At 34.0% G+C, this 20381-nt stretch overlaps 2 protein-coding genes across 11 annotated transcripts in view; one reads left to right on the forward strand and one right to left on the reverse strand.

Moving 5' to 3' along the window:
• The window catches only part of LOC144544734 (putative membrane metalloprotease ARASP2, chloroplastic), a 77501-nt gene that overhangs the window by 3436 nt on the left and 53684 nt on the right, over positions 1-20381 (forward strand). Inside the window, exon 3 of one of the 3 annotated variants that reach the window (XR_013508316.1) lies at positions 609-1572. The exons of 1 other annotated variant lie outside the window; for it this stretch is intronic. The gene's annotated coding sequence lies outside the window, so the exon portion shown is untranslated. Of the gene's footprint in view, positions 1-608; positions 1573-20381 lie in introns of those variants that run through there. One more of the 3 variants, XR_013508317.1, reaches the window with a different exon arrangement.
• Positions 2478-20381, reverse strand: part of LOC144544725 (putative disease resistance protein RGA3) — an 80546-nt gene continuing 62642 nt past the window's right edge. Inside the window, exons 1-6 of one of the 8 annotated variants that reach the window (XM_078293266.1) lie at positions 10013-11191; positions 5573-7574; positions 5387-5465; positions 5238-5296; positions 3334-3422; positions 2478-2733 (exon numbers count right to left, since the gene is read on the reverse strand). In XM_078293266.1, coding sequence (XP_078149392.1) covers positions 5604-7574; positions 10013-11074 — 3033 coding nt within the window. In that variant the 5' untranslated portion in view covers positions 11075-11191 and the 3' untranslated portion in view covers positions 2478-2733; positions 3334-3422; positions 5238-5296; positions 5387-5465; positions 5573-5603. The other 7 variants (XM_078293263.1, XM_078293261.1, XM_078293262.1 and 4 more) reach the window with 7 other exon arrangements.

Below are 20381 nucleotides of genomic sequence, written 5' to 3' on the forward strand. Positions count from 1 at the left end.
TAAAAACAAAATTGAAATGTCATAAGTTTTTGTGAGCACATAGAGAAAATAACATAGATCACATCTAACGGTTTTATATTGTTTTCATTAGAGATGAAGGGCAACTTTTGTACATTTAATTGAATAAATGTTTCCATTAAACCAATAAAACAGTAATATCAACACTCGCATGTGAGAAATATTGGGATGTTTAAATATTGTATCTAATTTGTGAGTGAGGCTATGGTACTATGCATAGCGCATATTGCTCTGTACTATGGACCATTATCTCTATTTTCAAACTTCATACAGTCGATCTGAACCGTCCAACATAATCTCCATATGAAAATGTACTTGTCGATCAAATTTTAGACCACTCAAAGGTAGTGATTTTCTACTTATCTAAAAAAATAGTAAAAAAAATTCTAAAATGGTAAAATTTAGTCTCTATGTAAATTTTCATATGGAGATCATGTGGAACGGTTCTCGATTATTTGATCTTTAAAAACAAAAATATTGATCCATAGTATGAACCAATATGTGCTATGCATAGTAATATATGGAAGGAAAACATTAATTACTTCTTTTCTTTTTAACTCCGGTTTTTAATCATTTTTTTTTCGAATCAGCGGAGAAGGTTTCAGGACCAGTGGCAATTATAGCTGTTGGAGCTGAGGTAGCAAAATGGAGTGTTGAAGGTTTATTCCAATTTGCTGCTTGGTTGCAATCAATCTCCTTCCTTTACCTGCTCTAGACGGTGGGACCCTCGCTTTGCTTCTAGTTGAGGCGGCAAGAGGAGGCAGAAGGATTCCAAGAGAAGTCGAACAGAGGATCACCTCGTCAGGTGTGTTGTGGTAGTAATGTTGGGGTTGTTTCTTATTGTTAGAGACACACTAAACCTATATTTCATGAGAGAGATGTTATGATGTTTTTTGCAAGGTGTGTGATTGTAGATAGTGTGAAAAAGATAATTTTTATTTATGGAAATTATTTTTAAATAATAAAGGAAAACATAAAGAGTGTTGGGGTTTTGGATGATATAAGATGGAGCTGAAAAAAATTTTGGATTCGAACTTTATAATCTATATTTTTTTTCCAATCCAAAGTGTCTTTCTTTTCCTGAAAGAGGGAGTGATGAGATTTTTTTCTGAAGCAGTGGTTGAGAATTTTTTTGAAATAGAAAGAGAGGCTCAAGTTTTTTCTAAAATAGAAAACACTTTGGATCCAAAAAAAATATTGGGTTTCAAAGTTTGGATCCGAAGTTTTTTTCAGATCCATCTATGCCATCGAAAAACTCCAGCACTACTTTAGTTTTCCTTTATTATTTAATAATAATTTATATAGAAATTCTCTGTTAAAAATGGTTTTCCTAATTTTATGGCGAAGGTAAAGGTATGAAGGTCTTTTTCGTTTGGTATTCATCTTTGATACTACATAGATTCACAGCAATTTTATTTTCTCATCCTGTTTTTGATTTTCTTTCTTTGTTATCACTGCTTCTCAGGAGCAAATAAGGTTCAAATTTGTTTCATATGAAGTGTGGATTTATACTTAACCCTGTCATTTCATTTCAGAAACTTTTTATGTCACATTGCTGTATTTTTAGCACTTGCAATTTTTTCCTATTCAATAATAATGGAGTTCAAATATGAAATTAATCTACTATTCCAAGCGCACTGCATGATATTATTCATAGTAATTGTCCAAATTGATGTTTGGAAATATGTCTGAATTGAATGGTTTGGAGGGGTGTGGATATTTTTTTTAAATATGATAATTTATTAATTAGAGGGTTCAAATGCCTTCAATTTGTGGTGTCTCCATCATGTCTTTATTTTTAAAAGCATTAATAAATCAAAATTTAAATTATAAATGTAAAAAATAAAACCGTTAGATGTGATCCATATTGTTTTCTCTATGTGCTCATAAAAAAAATATCACAATTCGATTTTATTTTTATGTAAATCAATCATTTGAAAATCAACGTTTAGAAATTATCCATATTAGTACGTTTTTACAAACTTTTGATAACAATTAAAATAAAGTTGAAATATCATAATTTTTTACACGTGCATATATAAAATGATATAGATAATACCTAACAGTTTTATTTTGAATTTTAAATTTTTAGTTATTAAAGTTCTTAATAATGGAGGGCATGATGGAGGCAAAAAAAATGGAGACATTTGAATCCTCTATTAACGAGTGGAACTTAATATTGTTTTGATAGCCGTTAAAATATAATTCATTATTTTTGAAATATAACAATTAAAATATAACTTATATTTTATGCATATCGTACTCACGATTTTTTTTAAAAACATTGATACAAATTTTACCATCCATCATGTAAATTAAATTTTTTTAACGTTCCATATATTGACATTATTTGGTGAAACATGGAATGATATTTAGCACGAAAATTAATACACAACTACTTTAGCAAAATGAAAATGCAATATTTTTTTTTTCTTTTTGCTTGATTTGAGAAAGCAATATTCAAATTGTCAATTTAGTCTAATTAATCATAATCATCATGATATGCAAAATAAAAAAGAACTTTTCTGGAAATATTAATTACATCGGATTCATTTAGTGAAAAGAATAAAAAAAAATGAAAAAAGATTCAGCAGTTTTACTTGATAACAAGGAATGATTTTCCTTCCTGAACAAATAATCCTTTCCAAATGGATCATTTTACCATCAACACTATTATTTTGTAGATTTCAACATTGGCACCTTTGGTTGCTAAATCTATAAAGCACAAACAGAAAACATAAATCAGCTGTTTAGTACTGATACTTCCATATGTGCACAAAATGCTCAAATTAACCAAAAAATATTGCTTAGATAAACCTATTGAAAAAAATCATCATTTAAGTGCTTGAATACACCTATATATCTCTCAGTTTTGTATTGAATGCTTATCAGTAGGTTAATTATAAAATCAGAATAATGCACAAAAACTAAACCGCTATGACTGCTTCCAGAAATATTGTACGCATGTTATGAATCAGATAATTGTGATATGGTTCTATTTGAGATAGCTGGCCTGAAATAGTTCATACTTCTTTCATAGTAGATGAAACAGGGGGCCAATAACAGACAAGAACATGCTACTCAAAAACCAAGTTCAGTTCAGTACTGTATTGTTATGGAACTAAATCATTTTCATAGGTTATTTTTGTATTGGTAAGCTAAATCAATAGGTACTGAAATTTGAATATGTACCCGCTACACTCGTCTCTCCACATTAAATTAACATAAAACTAGATCAAAAATGAATCAAATATATGCTAATTAATATAAAGCTAAGCTAGCTAGTACATTAGACCAGGTGAGGAATTAAATTACCTGAATAAAAAGAGTATTGGCAAGAATAAGCTTCTTCTTGCTGTCACATCATCTCTGACCTGACCTTGTTCTTATAATTGGTGGTGAAACTGAACGGTGTCTTCTTGTAAGTAGCATATAAAGAGTCGCTACGAGATTGTCAGAAGAACAACCCTTATAAAAAGATTACAACTACTTCAACCAACATGTTTTCCTATTATTTTTTTTTTTTTGTCGTGGAGGTTTGGACTGCAAGTTTTATTTATTTCAATAGGAATAATTTCATGTATTCAAGTTGATTTGGACATAATCGAAACTCCAAAAACAACTTAGATGGACTGTTATAAAAACAAAAATAAATAAATAAATAAAATAAGACAAATTTAAATTTGGAGGTTTTGTATCATACTTTGTGGTAGTAAACTTGTGCATTACTGATCATGACTGTTACAATATCTACATCCATTATTCAGGTTAGGGCTACTAATGAGTCGAGCCGGTTCGCAAATCGGTGAGTTGAGTGACTCAATATTTCATAACGAATCGGCCTCAACTCGACTCGTTTTTGAAAGAAAAAACTCGGCTCGGCTCGGCTCAGCTCATGTAAACACTTACCTCAACTCGCGAGGTTGTGAGTCAACTCATGAGCCGGCTAGGGGTGTAAACGGTCAGATATGGATCGGATAGTGGTCTTACCGTATCTGTATCCGTTATAATTTTTCGGATACGGATACGGATACGGATAGTCTTGGATACGGATACGGATCGGATATTAAATGTTACGGATACGGATCGGATATCGGACGGATACGGATATTTTTTATAATTAGCTTGTTAGTTACAAAATATCTATTATATTATTAAAATATTAGTCACTAATTATGTCATGGTGTTATACTGTTCATCAAAATATATATCTATATGCAATTTAATAAATTATTCGTACAATATGCAATTTAATAAATCAATTTAAAAATATATATCACATTTATTGTGGTTTAAAGTATAAACGGTCGGATACGGATAGTAAAGTGACTTACCGTATCCGTATCCGTTATAATTTTTCGGATACGGATACGGATCGGATAATTTAAGTACTTTTCCGGATTTGGATTCGGACGAAATCGGATATTATCCGATCCGTTTACACCCCTAGAGCCGGCTCATATTTTTTACTTATTTGCACTTTCCATTAAGCAAGCATTTTTTGTGAGCAATCAAGTAATTGTTTTGACTTTTGAGGGGTTAATACAAGCCTATTACTTAATGTTTTTTTATGCAGATAAATTTCAAAGTTTTTTCAAATTTCAATTTTTTTTCAAATTTTTTCAAATTTAAAATAACAAAGAGATTTAAAATTTCAATTTTTTTTCAAATTTGAAAATTTTGAATTTTGAAAAAACTTTGAAATTTGAAAATTTTTGAAATAAAAAAAAATTGAAATTTGGAAAAACTTTGAAATTTGAATAAAAAAATTGAAATTCGAAATTTTTTGAGATTTGAAAACAATTTGAAATTTTGAAAAAAATTTGAAATTTGAAAATAAAATTGAAATTTGAAAAAACATTGAAATTATCCGCATAAAAAAATTGAAATTTATCCATATAAAAAAAATTGAGTAATAGGCTTGTATTAACCCCTCAAAAGTCAAAACAATTGCTTTATTGTTCATAACAAATGCTTGCTTGATGGAAAGTGCAAATAAGTAAAAATATGAGCCGGCCCATGAACTCACGAGTCGAATCAAGTGTTTGCATGAGCCGGCTCATGAACTCACAAGTCGAGTCGAGTTTGAGCCGAATCAATTTGGTTCTCTTATTGAGCCGAGCCAAGTTTGAGCTGAACTTTAATCATTAATTAGCAGCCCTAATTCAGGTGCTTTAGTGTAATACTAAATGAAAAGGGAGGGCAGAAGTGTAAATTACCTCTTTGTTGGCTCTGTATAGTTGTTGATGCAATTATCATACTTCAAATAATCTATATGCTGCATTTAAAGTGGGAAAAAAAATATCAAAATTCTTGGTTCCAATGTGAAAATCTGATGATGAAAAATAAAACTACAATTCCAGCATACCCATGTTGCAAATGTGTTTGCATCTTTCTGTTTCTAGCCTAGTGATCCAGGCATTCGATTTTTCCATGTTTGATAGTATCTACACTTTAAAAGAAAAAAGTCGTTCATTATCAAATAAACAATGCTTGCTTCACATAAATATCATACTAAAAAGTAAAAAACTTAACATGAAAAAATTATAATTACCAGCATCAGAGTATATCCTTGGTTTACGACCTTAGCTGTGATCAGAATCAACTAGTGCGCCTGATAGGAATGTTTTGTTGTTGAATGCAACATTTTGAATAGTCACCTTGGGAATGTGCTTGAATTTGATCCTCTCAGAACCAGTTTCTTCTTGGCTTACAATCTTCAACAGCAAACTCTCAGTACAACCGTAGATCTCTAGCTCCTCTGCCATTATGGTGGTCAAGTATTCTGGGAGGGTTTTCATTCCCAATATGCCTAATTGCATCGTCTGTACTTTAAGGTTACCCATATTTATTAGATTGTTAGCATTATAATGTAGGAACTCTAAGGAAGTACCATGGTGGGAAAGACCCTCCGGAAGAGATCTCAAATGGGGACAATATTCAATAACTAAAATTTTCAGGTTGGGCATGGCTGGTTGTTCCTTATTCCACTGCCACTCTTTCCAATTTTCCATGAGAGAAAAGTTTAGTTTCCTCAATTTGGGAAATGCGGGCTTGACAGAACAACTCGTTGTTGAATCTCTGCTTTGGATACCCCCCAACAAGAACTCTTCTCCTATATTCACAACTGAATGGGCACCAGAAACCCAAAGATCCTCCAAATTAGGTAGTAGGCCTAATGATGCAACCTCCTCAAAGCAGGCACAATAACCAATCGATAGATATTTCAAGTTTGAAAGGTATGCCCTAGAACTCAGCCAATTAGGAAGATGAGTACCGAAGTAATTTTCAATTCTAACAAATTCTACATAAAGTGGAGGACAGAGCTCATTTAAAACATTCTCGGTTGTCATCTTCTTCTCATTGGTTTGGGAAAGTTGTTCTTCCGAACTTAAATCAGTGTACTCTAGGGTTAGGTCTCGCAATTGATCCTTGTTCAAAAGTTTTGCTTGTTTTGCTAGGTTCATGTCGGATACTTCCTCCAAACACTGTAAATGAAGAATAATTAAATTTGATAGAGTTCCTAACTCATCAAGGCTACTGAAGCCCTCCAAGTTGTTCCCATATGGCTTGAATCCATGTAGTTCCACGAGATTGTCTAGTTTTTTCAAGCCTACAGGGATTTTCTCGATGCTTGAACCCAAAATATTGAGAAATTTCAGTTCTTTTAGATTGATGATATTTGGAGGTACATGTGATAAATTTGAGCAATGTGAAAGATTTAAATATACTAGATATTTGAGCTTTCCAATGTAATTCGGAAGTTCTGTTACCTCTGAATTTTTGATATTTAAATATCTCAGATGCATGAGGTCACATAAAGAATTTGGTAGTATTGAGAAATTGGACTCACTGAGATCTAAGATGCGGAGGTTTGACAAGGCTTTACACAAATCATCAAGTCCAATTTCAGGTTTACCATGATGCAATAATAATGTTCTCAACCCTTTTTCTTTTCTAATTACTCCCAAGTTCACCTCATTTCCTTCAATTGATAACCTTTGTATTTTTTGTGAACCCTCAGTTTTCGCATCACTTACCTCTCGTAATACACAATTCTCATTTTTCCCTAAATGGCGGGCGAAAGACCACAAAAGGTCATGCATTTTAAAATATTTTTCACCATATCGGTATGTGATGCCAGTCTCTTCCAAAAGATTTCGTAGCACTAACTCCTTATAGTGCTCTGCCCCCAAATTCCAAAAATCTCTCTTATTTGGCAAAAATCCTTCTGCTAGCCACATATAAATTATCTTTGTTTTCTCATACAAAAAATCTTCAGGAAAGAGGGAGCAAAAGATAAAGCACTGCTTGAGAGGTGATGAAAGGTCCTCGTAGCTTAAGTACAACGCTCGATGGACATCTTCTGGCAGCCCATCCTTGGACCAAACACCGCTTTCCAATACTGCTTGCCACTCGTCTCTTGTTTTGTACTTCATGTAAAGTACACCACCTATACTTTTGATAGCAAGAGGCAAACCATCACATTTTTCAACTAGTTGCAACCCAATCTCCTTAAACTCTTCAATCTCACTCTCTTTCTCATTTTGAAACACCTGTCAGATATATGTCAAGTGTCTTAGAAACTTAAGACCTTTAAACCAAATGACACATTGATAGATAACAAAAACTATTTTTCAAAGAAATGAAAAAAAAATGAGGATTGAAATCAGTGCAACCAACTTAATTTTGGATATATTATTTACAAAAACAGTGCAACCAACTAAAAGTGAATTTAACATGTGAAACAAAAAGGTCGGTATTTTGGCGTATTAAACAGCTTACGCTTTTTTTTTTTATTATTGGAGACCCGTAGGCATGCATTTAATAACAGTTCATTACATACTGGATAGAAAAGACAAATTTAAATTGCAGCTAAGATATTAAATCTAGTCCTAGACAAATTAAAACTAGAAAGTAAATGAACAGTATTGGTAAAAACTAAACTAAGTAAACAACTTATGCTAATAGAGACTAATAAATTTAGTACAACTACTGCAATCGACAATGGCTGAAACTGGATTTTCTTTTTTTCCTTTTAATTAAATTATTTAGGTAGGCCTTTGCCTGTCATTTTTTTCTTAAAACAAGATGAAGATCTAAGCGAATTACTGAAACTGGAATTTAGTTTTACTAGATTTGAAATAAAGTAAATCAGTTTAAAACAGAGTTGAAACAGAGCTGCTTAATCTAAAAGAATGCAATTATTTTCAATTTCATATATTCTCTTTTGTAATGCAGGAATAACATAATTTCTTTTATTTTTTTAAAATCCATGCAATGTTGAGACCACCAATAAGGAGTCTGGGTAGTATAACATCAGTGTCATTTCAGCCTATGTAACACCAACTCTAAAATCTATTGAATCGACTTCAAACGGTGAATCCAAACCATTAAAACTGATATACTTTATTAGTTGTGCATTTACATGCAAAATTTATAATTTTTCGAATTTATTTAGTTTCAAGTCAAGCAGTCAAATATGTGAGTTTTTAAATTAATTTCAATATATCCATTTTTCAATATTTTTACCGCTTGATTTGATACTAAAATAACTCAAAATTATAAAAAATTTGCATATAAACACATCACTCATAAAATAAATCAGTTTGAACGATTTGAATTAGTCGTTTGAAGACTATTCAATCAATTTTGAAGTTAATGTCATATAACACCTATGTCATACTCACCAATAAAGTTTAATCATGCAACCGTATAACTATATATGATACTTATTTAAAAATAAAATTTCAAACTAAGATAAATCTATTAGATATTTAAAGTTTTCTAAACGGAGCGGTTATCAGATCCACCGCTTTAAAGTTTTCGCAATTTGTCCGACATTTGTATATACATGTTTCAAATATATTTATGCATCACATGTGGGACTAAGGACACGCTAGTATCGGAACTGCTGCTCCATTCCGGACAGTGACGCTGGCTTATTTACTTGTTTTATGGAAAGAAAGCCCACAAATATTAAAAAGCCCATAAAACTAATTGATTTTAACTTGAAATATCCGCTGTACAGTGGGGCAGCCTCTTTTTTTTTTTTTTTTTTTCTTCCTTCGGTTCATCTCTTCTCCTATTCTCCATTTTGCTTTTATTTTTTTATTTTTTTTTAGTTTTATTAGTGGTTGTATTTCTTAATAATATAAATGTTAAATTAATTATAATATAAATAAAATAATAGAAATATATATATATATATATATATAATTATCGTATCGCCGTATTTGTTTCGTATCCGATACGATACCCGTACCCGTATACATACAACAGAGCTATTAAGATACAAAAAAATAATTTAGTTTTCATTAAACCTCGAGATATAATAAATTGAATTAATTTTCACTTAAAATTGATAAATAAAATATTTGAATTAATCTTTAAAAATTAGGAATTTGAAAAGCTTCGAGGACTATTTTAGTAGAGCTTGCCAAACGAACGGGGGGGGGGGGGGGGATTACAATGTAATTTTGATGCTTGTTTATGCCGATTTTTTTATAAATAAGAAATACAAAAATAATAACGATAATAAGGAATATTTCTATGAAAATTCAAAATCTATGAAGAACGCTACTTTTCATTACGTCCAATGATATCCGCACGTTATGGAGGACAACGTCCTGCGTTTTTTTCTATTTCATTAACTAGCAATTAATTAGATATCGTTAATCAAAATGTTATAATTGATAATGTCTGCTAGACGTTTTTCTTAGATTTCAAATTCCAATTCAACCTTTCACTATTGTCAATATTCTTTTTTTTTTTAATTTCCTATTAATAAAATTTTGGCTGTTTATGTCATGTACCGTATTTTGTCGATCAATTAAAAAAAAATCTTATATGAAGAATAACAGAATCGATGACCAGTGTTTATATAGGATTAAATGATATTAGATTTGTTAATTAATCCACTACCTAATTGTTTGTTTAAGGACCCAATACTCAAAATCATAATCTAAACAAAGTAGCAAGGCTAAGGCATTACCTGTTTTACTAAGAGAGACCAGCCATCCTCATCAGAGAGCTTCTTCACCCGATGTGATTTTGATGCTCCCATGTGATTCGCAACATTTCCATCCCGAGTAGTGACTAGTAGCCTACTCCCATGAGCTCCCCTACTCATGGGAGCACGCAACCAGTCTTTTAAAACTGCTTGACTCTCTTCCCAAACATCATCAAGAACAAAAAGAAACTTTTTACCCTGAACGAAGCTCTCGAGTAAAGGCACCAGCTCCGATCTCTCCTGAACATGCACAGCACCGTGATCACCTTGTGCCCCTCGGATTAGACACTTAAACACTTCCACTATTCTCACCTCCTTTGAGATGCATACCCAGATTTTTAACTGGAATCCCTCCTGAATTTTGGGATCATTGTAGATCATTTGTGCGAGAGTGGTCTTCCCAATTCCTCCCATCCCAACAATACCATAAACATGGACAGTTTCGTTCACGTCATTCTCTTCTTGGGTCAGCCAGTTCACTAGAACCTCGGTATCTTCTTCAATCTTTTTTCCCGCAATATCAGCTAGCACAACCGAGGAATCAGTCTTGCGCCAGGTGATTGTGTTCACTCGGCTGCTTTGATCGAAAGTCCCCGGTAAGATTTGTGCTTCGGTCAAACCCAGATTAGCCTTACTCTGGGCAATCTCCTCTAGCCTCAAATTGATATTCTTGATTTTAGAACCAATCTTATGAGCAAGTAATGGGTTGCGGAAGCAAGACAGAAAATGGCAGCCACAGTGAGCTTTCAAAGAGGAACGGGAACTGGAGGTAGCTTGGTGCTCCTTTGCCTTGATTTGACAGAGGTCAATGACTTCATCGGCATCATACATGACATCCTTGAGCTTCATAAGCCACCGCTCGATGGCACTGCTCTTGCTCTGCCTCCTCTCTGCATCAGCAAGGACACTTTGAATGTCATGAACAGTCTCGTCGAGCTTCTCAATCTGGCCAGGGATGCCCAACAACATGCCCACCTCCTCCTGCATCATTTGCACGAGAAGATTGCTAAACTTTGGCAAGAAGGCATCAAGTACCATCGCCATTTTTGTTTTGAACGAGAGCTGAAGCTAGTGGTCAGAAGGGAAGAGAAAATGGAATGGAGATAGTTGGAGAATCTGGTTGTGGAACTATTAAGAATTGGTCGGATGGAGATAAGCTGGATAAAGAGTGTTGTTGCAGCTTTTGGCACATGCAAGCATGTGAAGGCATTTCATTCACTGGTAGTAGTGCATTAAAAAAAAAAACACAGTCCAAGATCGGACCGGATGAGACGTGGACTGAATCCGGACCGGACTATGAATAACCCCCGGACGAAACCGTACCGGTCAAGGGACAGGTCTTAGCAAAGGTTGGATCGATTTTTTTCACTAGACCGGACTAATCCGTGGAACCGTATTGATTGATGGGTGGGTGGCGTTGGTCCCAATAAACTAGCCAATTTAGATTTAAACTAGCCAATAATCCTTTTCAAAACCGTCTTGCATATGTACATTCCAACAAATTAAATATGGTCCTAATTTGACTCTATAATACCATTTGCACAAAAGATGCAGCCGTCGAACACTATACAACCCCTAGATATGAAAATATTCATCTTCACAGGGGCCTTCAGCTTCCATAGTACTATTATACTCAGAGATCAGATCACTCCTGTATTGTGCAGCTTTCGCCCAGTGAAGGTATCCTAATTCTCCCATTGCCAGTTTTCGCCCCCTTGATCAGTGGAGCACCTAACAAACGGGGGTAAGCCGGCTATAGGTTCTTATGGAATTCGAAGAAGGATGAATCACCAGATCAGTTCATTAGGTTTTCAGGTCTGATTATGTTATACAAATGACTCAGGGTTTTCGCCTATTGTGCTTCCGACCTGTGCCGGATCAGTCATAACCATTTCATTAGTAGAGCAAAAGCGTTGCTTAATTATATGTCATAAGCTACTTAATTTGCACAATGAAACTTCGTAAGAAAGACGAATATTGTCAGTTTTTCACATATATCATTAATAGAGATACATTCTTTTCATCAAACCAAATTATGTAGCTAAACTTGCACGTTAGCATTCAATATTTGATTGATTAGAATATAAAAGAATATTAATCATTTAGTTGGACGATAAGAATATGTAAATTTGAAGAGTAAGATATATATATAATTAGTTCTTTTCTCTTCAAGTAAAAAAATTAATAATAAGGTCAAATAAAAATTGTAAATTAAATTAAAAAACTGGAAATACAACAGATCCTATATTTTTAGTGACGAAATAAGCACAAATAATTTAGGACAGCGTGTTGTTAAAAAAAATGAATAATTATTTCAACCCCCACTCTAGTAACCGCAGCAATAATAGAAAAATGTTGTACTATGATCCCCACTAATATATGATCCCTTTTACAATCTCCACACTCGTCTTCACGTCAACCTTCATATGTATAAATACTTAGGACATAAATATTAATAGTTGCACAATAAGATATTAATACTTATATGTGTAACTTGATATGATCATTCCCTGTTTCAGTCCCCTAATTAATCATTTCCGTGTCAACATTCCTCTAATGAAGTAGTAAGAAGCCGTTTCCATAACAATTACTAGGTACACAGGTATTGCAACCTTTTCTTCAATATTTCGAATTTTGTGTAAATTAGACCAATTTAGTTTTAATGTTGGGTTTAATTTCAGTCTCCTATATAATTGTTACTATATATACACTGTATCCCAATCATGGAAATTATTTTATCAGTACAAAATCGATGTTAAAATGTGCTTGGCGACCAACTTTTGTATTTTTTGGATTTCTTTTTTTCTATTTTTAAGATGAATTCAAAATCGATGTTTTTTCAAAATATTCTATACCTAAAATACAAAACACTATGCATAGCACGGATTAGTCCGTACTATGATCAATATTTCAATATTTTTATTTTTAAAGTTTAGTAGTCGATCTGAATTATTCAACATGATCTCCATAAATGAACTTACAAACGTATTGAACAGTTCTTCATTTTGATTGATTAAACTTTTAAAAAAAGATATTGTCACACCCCGCGGCCACGGGTCGTAACAGTCCCCCGCCGTAAGCATACAACGCCGTGTATGCTTACAAGGCAATTAACAATTCAAACCAAACAACCCGCAATTCAAAACAAGTTTCTAATATAAAATCAGAGTACACAGTATGGACAGTAAATAATACAACAAAAGTATCACATCCGGATACCAACCATAAGGCCTACCCTAAATTTATACAACAAAATCTAACTAGGGTTATCAAGTGGTAAGCTACTAAGGCCTACTACTCTCGTGCCTCTCCGGAATCAGTCGCACCAGTACCTGTAAAATAACCGGGAGGGTGGGGGTGAGAATAAATTCTCAGTGCGAATTTGCCACAGTTCAGACTATTGGACTTGCAATCAAACTCTATATTCAACAATGAAACCCAAACAATAACAGTGCAAACAGATATATATATAATCATAAATAACAGAATGCCATTGCTCGACAACAATTTAATCAACCTGAAACACAGTTTACGGAATTTCCAAGATGAATTTCAAACACAACATATATTGGGCTTAACTCGATTCATAACTCAGTTCATTAGGGCTTGTAGCAACTACAGATGTTCTTTCGAGCTGGACCGTTATCAAACCCACATCTGTAGGGTTACAGGCACCTACAGATGGCCAACCAAGCTGGACCATTTATCTGACTCCCATCTGTAGCTGTTTGGCTTAACCATTTCCTAAGGTCTGGTTACAAGTCACCTATACAGGTCAACTTGACACAAATGCAATCGCACGGAATCAAAGTCAGCCATACCGCTCAACTTTGCAATTTCATTCAAATAGAATCACAATCAGCTATCAGCTTTGCATAATTCATTAAACAGGTCAACGGATAGGTCACCGTCACCTTATGCAGCCACCTAAACAGGTCGGTCTGGCAAATTCTAACAGGTCAACGCATAAGTCAGCAGCGTCACCTTAATCCAGCCACCTAAACAGGTCGGTCTGGCAAATTCTAACAGGTCAACGCATAAGTCAGCAGCGTCACCTTAATCCAGCCACCTAAACAGGTCGGTCTGGCAAATTCATAAACACAGGTCAACGGATAGGTCACCGTCACCTTATCCAGCCACCTAAACAGGTCGGCCTGGCAGATTCATTCACATCAAGAACAAGTAATAGAACTAATCGAATAATAACCATACCAACATGCCAATTAACCTCAACCAAACAATTCAATCATTCTCATTTATGCAAGAATCAATATGCAGCATGAATTCCAAAATATGCAACAATTAATCATTCAACATGACAAACGGATAAACAGTTTAATTCCTGAAAATAAAGTATCAAACAAGTCCAAGAATCCCGCACCTTAGTATGACGAGCGTACCGCTTAATTTAAGGATCGGACGTCTCGTATTGTCTCGCAAGTTCTTGCTCGACCGAGCCTACACCTATATTATACGTATACTTGGTTTAACATTGGTTCACTATTGGAAACATTTACTCGAGTTACATCAGGCTTACACCTTAATCAATTTCCTATCCTTTGGTACCAATCCGTTCAATTCCTGATTTCTTACTTACAATCTTTTCAAATCACACCATTTACCTCGGGTTCCTTCAAACCCTACACAATTATAATTAGGTAACCATTCAGTCACAGCTTCACTACTTTGGTTCTCGGTTCATTTCAATTTACCGTTTGGTTAATCCTAATTTGGTCAAAACCTCAAATCAGCCGTTAAATGTTCTAAAAATTCACGATCAGGAGGCAACCCTACCGATTACAAGTCTAATTGGTTGGGTTAAGCAAATCAAATCACGATTATGCCAACTTTCAATTTTGGCACGAAACCCTAGAAATCAGATTTCACAAATCGGAAGAAATCGGGAAAAAGATTGACCAACAAACTAGTAAGGAGTGTAGAGGAACTAGTCCTCGAGCAATTCGAACACAAATCTCGGGTTTAAAACGAGAATCTGAGAAATCGAGAAAATTCGAGGTTTCGAAAGAAAGAAGGAGAGAAAGAAATACCAAACAGGAGAGCTGGGAGAGATCCTCAGCTGCTTACTCGGTTCCCAAGTCGATTTCTCGCAACAATCGGGAGTCTAAAAGAAACGAAAAGTTCTCGCACTCTTTTCCTTCTCTTTGGCCGAAAATCACGCAATAATGGGGAAAATATGAAGTGGGAGAGAGAGAGAAGGTCTGATTTGAGTTTTAGGGTTAAAATTACCCTGAATGCGGATGCACCCATCCGCACTGCGGGTGGCTTGACCCGCACTCAGCACTTGGTCGGTTTTCAGCAGGAATTTTAACACAGAAATCACCCGTAGTGCGGGTGGCTTCACCCGCAGTCAGAACTTAGTAGATTTTTGGAATGAATTTTAACACAGAAACCACCCGCGGTGCGGGTGGCTTCACCCGCACTCGGGACTTAGGCAAGAGGTCAGGAAAAGTCCGAGCGTAGTGCGGATGAACCCCACCCGCAGTGCGGGTCACTCACCCGCACTCAGTACTTAGCTAATTTTTCAGAATTTCAAATCAACACATGTTTGAATGAGTGCGGATGCACCCACCCGCAGTGCGGGTCAACCCATCCGCACTCAGCCTATAAAATCTCAAAATCTCGAAATTTCAACGCGGTTTTGATTCATACTTAATTTACTTATTTAGGGGAACCTTAATTAAGGTTTAAACTTCCATTTTATTAGCAAAAATTTTAATTCTTGTTTTTAAATCCTTTGACTTTAAGTACTAAAATTTCGTAACGTAACAGATATTAATTCATAGTACGGATCCAATCAGATCTATGCAAATTACCTAGCCTAAATCAATGATTAACATTTAAATAAAGAATAATTATAACAAACCCCCCACTCCCATCCCCCCATTTTCCCCGCACTCTCTCTCTTCCTTAAATGCCATATATCCCCCCACTAATTTTCCTAAAAGTTTCCTTTTATCCCCCCACTAATTATAAGAACCCCCCACTCCCATCCCCGCATTAATTATGCATTCCTCTAATAACAATTCCCGCGTTAATTATTGCTTTAAAAACAATCTGCGCATTAATTATACTGTTATCTAATAACAATCACTGTTAATAAATGTTTATCTGTTAATTGATGTTCAAAAAAGTATTTATCATTATTTCTGAGAAGTATTTACCCTTGTAACATAGAGTATTTATCCATGTAACATAGAGTATTTATTATTATGTCTGAAAGTATTTATCATTGATGTTTTACTGTAAGTTGCAATTATATCTAAGAAGTATTTATCTATGCAATACAAAATATTTATCCATGTAACATAAAGTATTTATCATTATGCATGAGAGTATTTACGATTGATGTTTTACTGAAAGTTGAAAGTATGCCTGAGAAATATTTATCCATGTAACATAAAGTATTTATCCATATAATGTCAAGTATTTACCCATGTAACATAAAATATTTATCATTATGTTTCAGAGTATTTATCATTGGGTGAGGGGATTGTTTATTTAATGGTCTCCAGTTGTGCGGGGACGATTCAAAAAAAAAGAAAATTTTGTGCGGGGACAATTAATGGATTGATTTATTCTTTCATAAATAGAGATCATTGCATAGGGTTTAATACCTGACAAATTCAAGTTAAATACTTCGATGCTTCAAGTTAAATACTAACAGTTTTTTAAACGTTCATTAATGATTGAGTGGTCCCCCCATGTTTAATGGTCCCCAACTGTGCGGGGATGATTCAAAAAAAAAGGAAATTTTGTGCGGGGACAATTAATGGATTGATTTATTCTTTCATAAATAGAGATTATTGCATAGGGTTTAATACCGGACAAATTCAAGGTAAATACTTTAATGCTTCAAGTTAAATACCCGCAGTTTTTTAAACGCTCATTAATGATTGGACGGTCCCCCCATGTTATTTTTGTCCTTTTCTGCGGGGTTTTTTGCGGGGTAGAGGGTGCGGGGACTGTTATCATCGTCCTTAAATAAATGGAAATAACAACCGCGGTAGATAATTACTAATACCTTAATTATTATTATTATTATTATTATTATTATTATTATTATTATTATTATTATTATTATTATTATTATTATTATTATTATTATTTATTTTTGAGAAATAATACCTTAATTAATGGACTGCATGGCTGGAGAGACATATTATAAATTATCATTAGAAGGTATGATTGTATTGTTAAATTTTTTAATGACTTGTGCCTTTGTGGCCTTGTATTTTATGTAAATTTTTTCCTATTTCAAAAACTGTCTCGAAGTAATTAGGTGTAAGCTATGTTGCATGGATACGAGTACGAGTATTGTATCAGATACGATAATTTTCAAAAATCATAGATACAATACGTCTATAGATATTAGTTTTTTTATTTTTATTATAATATTAGTTCAACACTTGTTTAATTTTAAATACATTAAATATTAAAAAAATTGGAGTGGAAATAATACAATAACTCAAAAGTATAGATTAAATAACAGAGCTAGCTAATCCTTTGTAACAACAAATATCTTGTGGTGTAGTGGTAGGGTGGCATGGTTCTTATGCTTGTGAGCTGGGTTCGAATCCCGCCGGCCGCTAGAAAAATAATTTTAACACAGTCTATGCGCGATCTACGGGTGCAAAGGCTGTATCTGGTAGTTTTAAATATGCCAGATGGCGTGTCCGATACGTATCCGACATTGGTATGGAACTCATATAGAAGTATCGGGGTAACATAGGGTGTAAGTTAAGAAATTAATTCTTTTACGGAGCATTACATGCAGACACAAAATTAATACATTAGTTTAATCAAGAAGGATTAAGAGTGTTAGATTTCCTTTTAATAAAATAGAGACTATATTAAACATCCATTAGTGTAAATATATATAAACACTTACTTGTATATATATAGGTTTAAATATTTTATGGCGCACAGGTATATGAAAATCTATATAAAGAGTTGGGTACTGATTTTGGACGCAGTTGGGTGCACATGAATCAGCAAATTATAAATTGCACTTCCTCCTAATATTTTTTCGAATATATTATTATTCTATATAATTATATAATTGTGTCTCCATAATATTTTTATTTTCCAAAAAAAATATGAAAAAAATATAAAGTATTAAATGTCATGAAAGCAATAAATGAATCGAACTAAAGAAATCACATAAAATCTCATGACTAATTAAAGGAATAAAACCCAATAGTATTATATCCACAAGTGTAAAAAAAAAAATAGGCTGGTTAGGTCTACGAATTTTGGACGGTTTACATAGATCTAAAACCAGATCAGATTTTTATGCGGTGTTGAATTTCTTAAATATTTTAGAGTAAAGATTTTAGTCCCCGCTGATTAGTTCTCTATTAGTCCCCCTAACAACCTATTGTCATTAATATGCAAAGTCAACTGTGCTTGACTCCTCTCTCTCTTCCGATCAACAAAAAAGGAAAATCATATTCACGCTCTTCACGGCCTTCACGGCCTCCACCTCTTCTCTTTCTCGGCGTGGTGCACCGTCGAGATCCGGCGAGGAGAGCTTGGTGCACTGTCGAGATCCGGCGAGGAGAGGGTGGTGCACCGTTGAGATCCGACGAGGAGATAGTGGTGCACCGTCAAGATTTGACCGGGAGAGCTAGTGCACCATTGGAGGGGGTCCATGCTAGCCCAGCGAAGGTTGTCACAGTGGAATATATGAATACTTTATTAGTTAGATATGAATACTTCATTTGTTAGATATTCATACTTCATGTTATATATGAATACTTCTTGAAAGATGTGAGGTGAGAGAGATGGATCTGACTTTTTGAATTTTGAATTATATAAATTATTTCGAACATGTATGAATACTTCATTTGTTAGATATGAATACTTCGTTTGTTAGATATGAATACTTCGTTTGTTAGATATGCATTTATGTTATTAGATATGAATATTTCTTAGAAGAGATGTTCAAGAAGAAGGGTCTGATTTTGAATTGTATAAATTATTTCAAACATGTATGAATTATGAATATTTCTTAGAAGAGGTGTTCAAGAAGAAGGGTCTGACTTTGAATTTTGAATTGTATAAATTATTTCAAACATGTATGAATACTTCGTAATCGTTAGTATGAGTACTTTATTAGTTTAGATATGAATACTTCTTTAGTTAGATATGATTAATATATAGATTCGTTGTAGTGGTCCCCAATTTTGGCAAATGTCGCTTTCAGACGGTTGCGGTCCCCAGTCCAGGCTGTCACAAGACGTCAGCGGTCCCCCTGGTCGTTACTGATCCCCTCCAGCTTGTGTTTACATATGACGAATGGTTCTGATAATAAGTATAAATATTATACATTCGTAGGTATGATTACTATACGTTTTGACTATTAACTCAGAGTATAAATATCTCCATATTAGATGTTAGAGTCAGTTAGTGGTCTCCTGTCGAAAGTTGTTTGTCTTTTAGTGCGGGGGACGTTTAGGGGACTGATATGAAAGTACTGTTAGTCGTTCCCAATATTTTATTTCAGAGGGGTTTCTTCAACTTTTCAACATTTGGTTGCTTCCACGAAAGAGCCATTATGGATATATAAAATTTCTGTACAGATCTCGGGAAATTTTTTAAATATGAACAAATATATGATATATAGCTGGGACCTCATCCTCATGCTTGATCCGGCACGATCGGCACAATTTATGCTTTTGCAAGAGTTCGGAAAACACACCAGATGGGTGTGCAGAGATATCAACAAACGAGAACATGAACATGGCTGTGCAGAGATATCGACAAATGAGAACATGGTGCGCACCAATATTTTAGTTTTAGATGAATTCCTTAAAATAAAAGAAACGTTCACACCGACAGCCCAAGAAAGCTATATACCTTCTATCAAATGTCAAAAGTCATACCTTAACAGCTTTAATTGACACCGATACAATGCAAAAACTTTGATAAATATTTTTTTTAACGAATATTGTAGTATATATATATCTAACTATAAGATATATCTAGGGGTGAAAACGGAGCGGATAATGCTGATACCATATCCGCATCCGTCGGATAATGAGCGGATACGAATACGGATACGGATAGTAAACGGATATCAAAATTCAAAACCAAATCCGCCGTAAACGGATACGGATACGAAACGGATAGTCCACGGATACGGATTCGAATACGGATATAAAACGAATAATGGTCGGATAATTAAGATATATGAACTTCTAAGATACAAATATTAATTAAAACATTAAATATAAATATTAATGAACTTATAAGAGATGGGAGATAATATATTCATATAATATATATATATATCAAATAAGTGTATGGTAACAAAAGATGTTGTGGTGTA

Source organism: Carex rostrata, chromosome 27 (genome assembly GCF_964058835.1).
Source record: "Carex rostrata chromosome 27, lpCarRost1.2, whole genome shotgun sequence".
NCBI classification, from domain to species: Eukaryota; Viridiplantae; Streptophyta; class Magnoliopsida; order Poales; family Cyperaceae; genus Carex; species Carex rostrata.